General features: G+C 39.8%; 1 protein-coding gene across 1 annotated transcript in view; it reads left to right on the top strand.

Moving 5' to 3' along the window:
* Positions 1 to 7330, top strand: part of AP2B1 (adaptor related protein complex 2 subunit beta 1) — a 179822-nt gene that overhangs the window by 84578 nt on the left and 87914 nt on the right. Inside the window, exon 13 of the mRNA XM_006154420.3 lies at positions 6603 to 6862. Within this exon, the coding sequence (XP_006154482.1) occupies positions 6603 to 6862 (260 nt within the window). The remainder of the gene's footprint in view (positions 1 to 6602; positions 6863 to 7330) is intronic.

Below are 7330 nucleotides of genomic sequence, written 5' to 3'. Positions count from 1 at the left end.
AAAAAAGACAGCCGGATATCAACTGTTACAGAAATGAAATAAGATGCAAAATTTTAACAAAAGGTTTAAACTCTTTTCTTAAAGTGACTTCCTCCACTGCCAGAGATCTTGAATAGCCTCATGGTCAATCATCCAGAAGAAATTCTTCACATAGTTGATAAATTTGACTTCCACTCTGGGAAGAGAACCGCCTTGTTTCACCTTGCTTACATATTTGCTTTAATGTCTTGTACAGAACTAGGTCCTTTTGGTGTTTTAGGAATTTTTTTTCCTGTTTTTATTATTATTATTATTCATATATTTAATCACTATTCATCATTTAGACTGTAAAGAGATTTTACTCAGCATGATATACACCTCAGTCCAATCTACTTGAGAATATTATACATGTCCCATACAGTGTCTCTCTTGCATAACCTGACTTGCTTCACTCAGCAACAAATCTTCCATATTAATCCATTTTCTATCAAATTCCAGGCCCTTGTTGTTTCTTATGACTGAGTAGTAGTCCATGGAGTAAATGTGCCACACTTTTTCAATCCATTCATCTGTTTGTGGACATGTGGGTTGGTTCCATGTCTTAGCAATCGTGAATAAGGCTGCAATGAATATAGATGTGCAAGCACTTTTCCAATTGAGCATTCTCCTGTCCTTTGGGTACATACCCAGGAGTGGGAATGCTGGATCATATGGTGGTTCTATTTGAAGGTCTTGAGGAACCTTCATATTCTCCATAGTGGCTGGACCAATTTACGTTCCCACTAACATTATAGGAGAGTTCCCCTTTCACCACATCCCCTCCAGCACTTACCAGTTTTTGTTTTTTTAATCATCATTCTGACTGGGGTTAAGTGGTATCTCACTGTGGTTTTGATCCGCATCTCCCTTATGATGAGGGATGTTGAATATTTCTTCATATGCTTTTTGACTGTTTGTATGTCTTCCTCAGAGAGTTGTTTATTCAGCTCATTTTCCCATCTTTTAATTGGGTTAATCTTTTTCTTCTGGGTAAGCTGCTTGAGTCCCCTTGATTTAGTAATGATCTTAATTGAATTAAAGAACAGGCTGACTTTAATAGGCTTTCAGAGTTAAGATATGTATCAACATGTGGAATCTGATTCAGATACTCAGTTTTACTATTTTTCTCTTTTTACCATCTCTTTATAATGGCAAATTATCAAAATTAAAAATCACTTCATAGTACTTTGTCTAGTACTGAGCTGTCATTTTTTTCTTTTTATTTTAGATTTTTGCTATAAGGTGCATGTGCTCACTGGAGAAAGACAGAAAGTGAAAAATCACCCCTTAGGGGACTGGGCATGCCACAGTCCCTTCTCCAGTCTCCTCTCAGGATCTTGGCCATTCACACACATGTGCCTGGTACGAGTTTTAAGCTGCTGGGTCTGGGACTCAAACTGCTGTTGGCTACATGGGAGTCTAGCAGTGTAACTACTACGCCATCTGCTGGTCCCTCTGTTACTAATTTTACATATTTTAACAATTTAAGAGCTCTTTAAACATTTTTTTGGGTGGAGGGTGTTCGCTATAGGGCACGTGTGCTTGCCAAACAGACAGAAAGAGACAGAAAGCAAAAAATCACCCCCCAGGGGGGATGGCCATGCCGCAATCCCTTCTTCATTCTCCTCTCGGGATCCTGGGCACGCATGCACATGCACCTGGCGTTGAGTTTAACCCACCTGGTCCAGGACTTGAACCGCGGTCGACTACATAGGAGTTGAGTGACATAGCCATTACGCTAACTGCTGGTCCCGCCTTTGAAGTATTTTTAAAAATGTCTTATAAATTTCTTCTTCCACCTGAAGGAAAGCAATTCCTGTAAGCATCAAGTCAGTGGTTATTTAATATTATCAGTATGGATTGAGTATTCTAGACTTTGTATGTTTAGACTCTTGATTAGCCCATTTGTCTGTTGAATTTGATTCAGAACAGTTTCTCTTTCTGTCCCCACCCCCAATTTTTTTTGTACTCTGTTTCATGTTTTAATTTTAAATTCTAAGTGCTCACATAAAATGACGGAATTGGCTTTCTGTCAAAACAATCTCTAAAGAAAAATTTAAACTGAACCTCCCCTGCTTACCTGTAAGTATTCTGGTGTCAGTACCAGCAGATGGTGTAGTGGTTAAGGAACTGGACTCTCCCACAGGGCTGACCATGGTTTAAGTCGCTGACCTGGCAACTTGCTTTTGCACTTTCCCTCTGTCTCTCTGATGAGTGCACATGCCCTATAGCAAATTAAAAAATAAATGATAATAACAATAAATTAAATACATAATTCTTACAAAAATAATTTCAGGTACCTTTTGGAGTTTCTCTGTTTTTACAAGTTCTCAATCCAATCTTCATTGTCTTGTTTTTTGGTTAGGTTTCTGCCATAGGATATACACACTGGAGAGAAAGTGAGAAATCATCCCCCTGGGGGGATAAGCATGCATCCCTTCTCTTCCATTCTCTTGATATTTTGGGCACTGATGCACACATGTTCAGCATGATTTTTAAGCTGCCAGGTCTGGGACTTGAACCTCGGTCTACCATGTGGGAATCCAGCACCTTAACCACCATGCCCCCTGCTGGACTTGTCTTTATTTTTTTAAAGACAGATGTGTTTGGGACCAGCAGTTAGCGTAATGGCTATGTCTCTGGACTCCCACGTAGTCGACCGTGGTTTGTGTCCTGGACCCGGTGGCTTAAAACTCACACCGGGCGCATGTGTGTGTATGCCCAAGATCCCGAGATGAGAATGGAGGAGAAGGGATTGTGCCGTGGCCATCCCCCCTGGGGGGTGATTTTTCCCTTTCTGTCTCTGTCTCTCTCTGTCTGGCGAGCACACGCGCCCTATAGCAAAAACCTCTAAAAAAAAAAAAAGAGACAGATGTGTTCGTATTTAACAGGCATCACAGGAGAACTGAGTTTAAGATATTTGTCACAGTTCAAACTCAAGTCTTATTTTTTCCTCAGTATTTATCAAAAGTTACCTGAAATGGGGAACCAGCAGTTAGCGTAATGGCTATGTCGCTGGACTCCCACGTAGTCGACCGCGGTTCACGTCCCGGACCCGGTGGCTTAAAACTCATGCCGTGTGCGTGCGTGCCCAAGATCCTGAGAGGAGAATGGAGGAGAAGGGATTGCAGCGTGACCATCCCCTCTGGGGGGTGATTTCTTGCTTTCTGTCTCTATGTCTCTCTCTCTCTGTCTGGCGAGCGCACGCGCCCTATAGCGAAAATCTCTCCAAAAAAAAAAAAAAAGTTACTGAAATGAAGTCTTTAGGGGAGGATTGTTTAAAGGATACAAGGTATGCTGTTATTATAGATGGCCTGAAATTCCTCTGAATCAAGCCAAATTTAAGAGAGCTAGGTATCTGAACTGAATTGTATTTGATACTTAATAGAATTGTTATACTGAGTTACATTGATACCATTAGCCTATAGTGAAATTCCTTGTGAAAAACTATCCTGTTTGGGTCTGTTGTCAGTTCCCTGTTAAAGTTTTTTATTTATTTATTTTTTTAAATGAGGTCCCATCAAATTCTTAACAAGTTTTGGATTTCCTTGTACATTCATGTGTAATCAGCTGTCTCTGAAGGGCTACCTGGTCAGTTCTTTTTCATATTGTTTTTTTAAAGCTTAGACTCTGATTTTTCCAATTTTCCAGGAGATAATGTGTAATCACCAGAGAGAGACAGAGGGAAGGGGAGAGGTAAAGAGCAGCCCTCATCTCCTCCATTTCTGAATCCTCTCAGGATTTGAAGCATGCATGCACAGGTACCCACCGTGTGGTATCCAGCCAACTTAACCCCCTGCTCCACTGGCTGGCCTATAGAATCTTAATAACAGTCATTTGTGTAGTGCTTTCTGTGTATCAGAAATTTATTAAGCACTTTACATATTAGCAATAAGTGTTGGTACTATTACTATTCCTGCTTGGTAGATGAAGTAATTGAGAAACAATTAAAGCAGAGCTAGGACCCAAACCTAGGTAGCCTAGCTTCAGCATTTCTGCACTTACCTACTATGCCGTGTTGCCTCTTTAGTCTAAAGGTTAAGAAATGACTTGAGAGGACACATCCACTGTCTGAAGCACTATTGTGTATCAGCCAGTATATATAACTGCATTTACTAGTTTTAAGGTCTTTGTGGATGACCGAGCCATAGTTGTCTGTAAATAATTAGTAAGTAATTTCTCTCGGCTTGCCCAATTAATTAATAAAGACAGAGGAGTTATCATTAGAAGGGTAAGCATCTTTTTCCATGGGAAGTAGTCTGTTTTTTCTCAAGTTTGTAAAATAAAAACCTAATATTTATGGTAGATGAGTACCAATTTAAGTTAAGGTCAATATGGTCTGCTGAATTTGTTCATTGAAACAAATGAGTGGTAGAGTTTTGTTTTCCACTTCCACTGATTTAGTATACAACTTGTACCTAACCAGGCATGCTTGTCTGATGCACAGTTAGCCAATTACTTCTCTGCTGAGATGTGCAGTAGGGAAGTAGCTTTTTCACAACGTAGGCCCAGTGAGGAGGTGGAGATGAAAATCTCAGATCTGCCTCCCTGCAGCAAGGGAGTCTTGAGTATTTAGGGCATTGTGAAGGAAGGTACTGGGAGTGTAGGCAAATGTGATGGAGAAGTTATCTCCAGTGTGTATAGATGTAGTCAGGTCATCATGATTCTTCATGCATTGTATATTTAAAGAAATGATGATATTAACATCTGAAAATGGTGTTTAGCTTCTACATCAAAAGGCTACTTGTTGGGGCCAACAGGTGGCGTGGTGGTAAAGGTGCTGGATTCCCACCCCGGTTCAAGTTTTGGATTTGGCGGTTTGAAAATCATGATGGTATGTACATGTGTGCCCAAAATTCCAGGAAGAGAGTGAAAAAGAAAGGATTGCAGTCTGGCCATCCTCCCTGGGGGGCTGATTTTTCACTTTCCTTCTCACTATCTCTCTCTTTGGTCTCTTTGGCAAGCGCATACGCCCTATGGCAAAAACCTTAAAATAGATAAATAAATAGATAATAACTTTAGTCATCTGCACAAACTCGTTAGGAGAGGTCTATGGTTTCAACTGGCTAGAACTGGCTTAGGTTGACTAAGGGGCTGATATTAGGTTCCTGAAAAATATCTCCAGTACAACATCTTGTAATCTACTCATAGAGTTGTTTTCTATAGGAGCAATGACAGGATCTAGTGATATATTAACTAAACTATTGTAGCTCTAAAACAGGGGACCTAATGTATCTGTTCATTGTTTGGAAGATTTTTTAAAAAAAGAATTATTTTATTTAGCTTCATTTATTTATTATAATTTGACCAGAAAAGGATAGAGAGAGAGAGAAAGTGAGAAAGCAAGTCGCCAGGTCCAGGACTCAAATCACCATTGGCCATGTGGCAGTCCAGTGCCCTTAACGACTACACCACCTGCCAACCCCAAGTTTGCTAGACTTTTGATCCTAATGAGAAATAAGTTTCTCTTTTATACTGCTGTTCTCCTGTGTCTACATTTGAGTGAATTAATAATATTCTTAACTGTGCAGAGAATAAAGTGAAGTATATACGAAATTTTATTTCTAATTTTAAGTAAAATGATCGTATAATTAGAAGTATTATTAGTTGGGCAGGGAGAGTCAGAGACTTCATTTCAAAGATTTGTCTTTTTCATTGTAATAATCTGTTGTTACTATAGATAAACTAGTGAAGAATACACAAGAAAGTGCCTAGAGTTTGGTAATTATCCTTTGTACTGCATGGAAGAGAAAGTGTTCATTTCACTTTTTCTACCTATGACTAAAAATCACAACCATTCAAAATCACCTAGCTGCTTATTAAAAATACAAATGCTGAGACTGGCAGTTGGTGTGGTGGTTAAGGTTGATGGACTCCCACATGGCCGACCGCAGTTCTAATCCTGGGTTTGGTGACTTGCTTTCTCTACCTCCCTCCCTGCCTTCTCTCTCTCCCTCTCCTTCCCTCCCTCCACCCCCCCTCTCTCTCTCACTTGCTCACTTGCGCTGTCCCTCTCTGGTTAAATTAAAAAAAACCAACAACAAATAAAGTTAAATAAAATAATTCTTTTTTAAAAAATACAAATGCCTTACTTCTGACATAATGAACCCATTCTCTGTGATGTGACTATGAATCCTGTTCTTTCAGTGGCTTTCTGATGTGTTAAAATGTTGTACACATTATAGTTTAAGAATGACTTTTTTGCAGCTTGGTAAGTATTATTACATAAACCACTACAGCATTATTTGATAAATTCAGCAGTTTAGGTTTAGGTTTCCATATAGAGAACTGTTCCAATTTTTTTTTTTTTTGGAGAGGTTTTTGCTATAGGGCGCCAGAAAGACAGAGAGACAGAAAGTGAGAAATCACCCCCCCAGGGGGGGTGGCCATGCCACAATCCCTTCTCCATTCTCCTCTCAGGATCTTGGGCACGCGTGCACACATGCCTGGTGTGAGTTTATGCTGCCAGGTCTGGGACTCGAACTGCAGTTGACTACATGGGAGTCCAACAATGTAGCTATTACTCCATCTGCTGGTCCTGAGAACGGTTCCATCTTAACCTCTTGTCTTTTTCTTTTCATTAGGATTCTGATAATCCTGACCTTCGAGACCGGGGCTATATTTATTGGCGCCTTCTCTCAACTGACCCTGTCACGGCCAAAGAAGTAGTTTTGTCGGAGAAGCCATTGATCTCTGAGGAGACAGACCTTATTGAGCCAACTCTTTTGGATGAGCTAATCTGCCACATTGGCTCTTTGGCTTCTGTGTACCATAAGCCTCCCAATGCTTTTGTGGAAGGAAGTCATGGAATTCATCGTAAACACTTGCCAATTCATCACGGGAGGTAAGCAGGTAAACTAGATTTGAGTGAGAAGTGACTCTTTGTTTGGACAGTTGGTCTTCCTTATATTTTCATAGCTTGGAAAAGAATTTATGATGCATTTTTGCAAACCTACTCCTATGCTGCCCTGGAGACACTGTCTAAATGCCAGTGACCACACATAAAATGGGTGAAGGCACCTCTATATTCCAACCTAGGAATACATTATGGATTAGAAAATTGTGATCATGAAGACCTTCAACAGTCTGAAAGTTGCTTGTGTCTCTAATAAGATGAATGATCCCACAGTTGAAAACCTGGAATATAGTCATTTACCTATCTTTATCCTTTACTGTACTTTTGTTTGAGGCTTATGGATAAAGTTAGCAGACATCATTACATTTATGCTATAAATCTGTTAATGAAATAACATTTGCGTACATCATCACCTCTGGGGAATTCTCTTTTTTTTTTTTTTTTTTTATATCATGT

This window comes from Tupaia chinensis, unplaced genomic scaffold (assembly GCF_000334495.1).
Source record: "Tupaia chinensis unplaced genomic scaffold, TupChi_1.0 Scaffold000407_4, whole genome shotgun sequence".
In the NCBI taxonomy this organism is placed as follows: Eukaryota; Metazoa; Chordata; class Mammalia; order Scandentia; family Tupaiidae; genus Tupaia; species Tupaia belangeri.
Note: the sequence above shows the minus strand (reverse complement) of the source record. Positions and strands in the feature narration are given on the sequence as shown.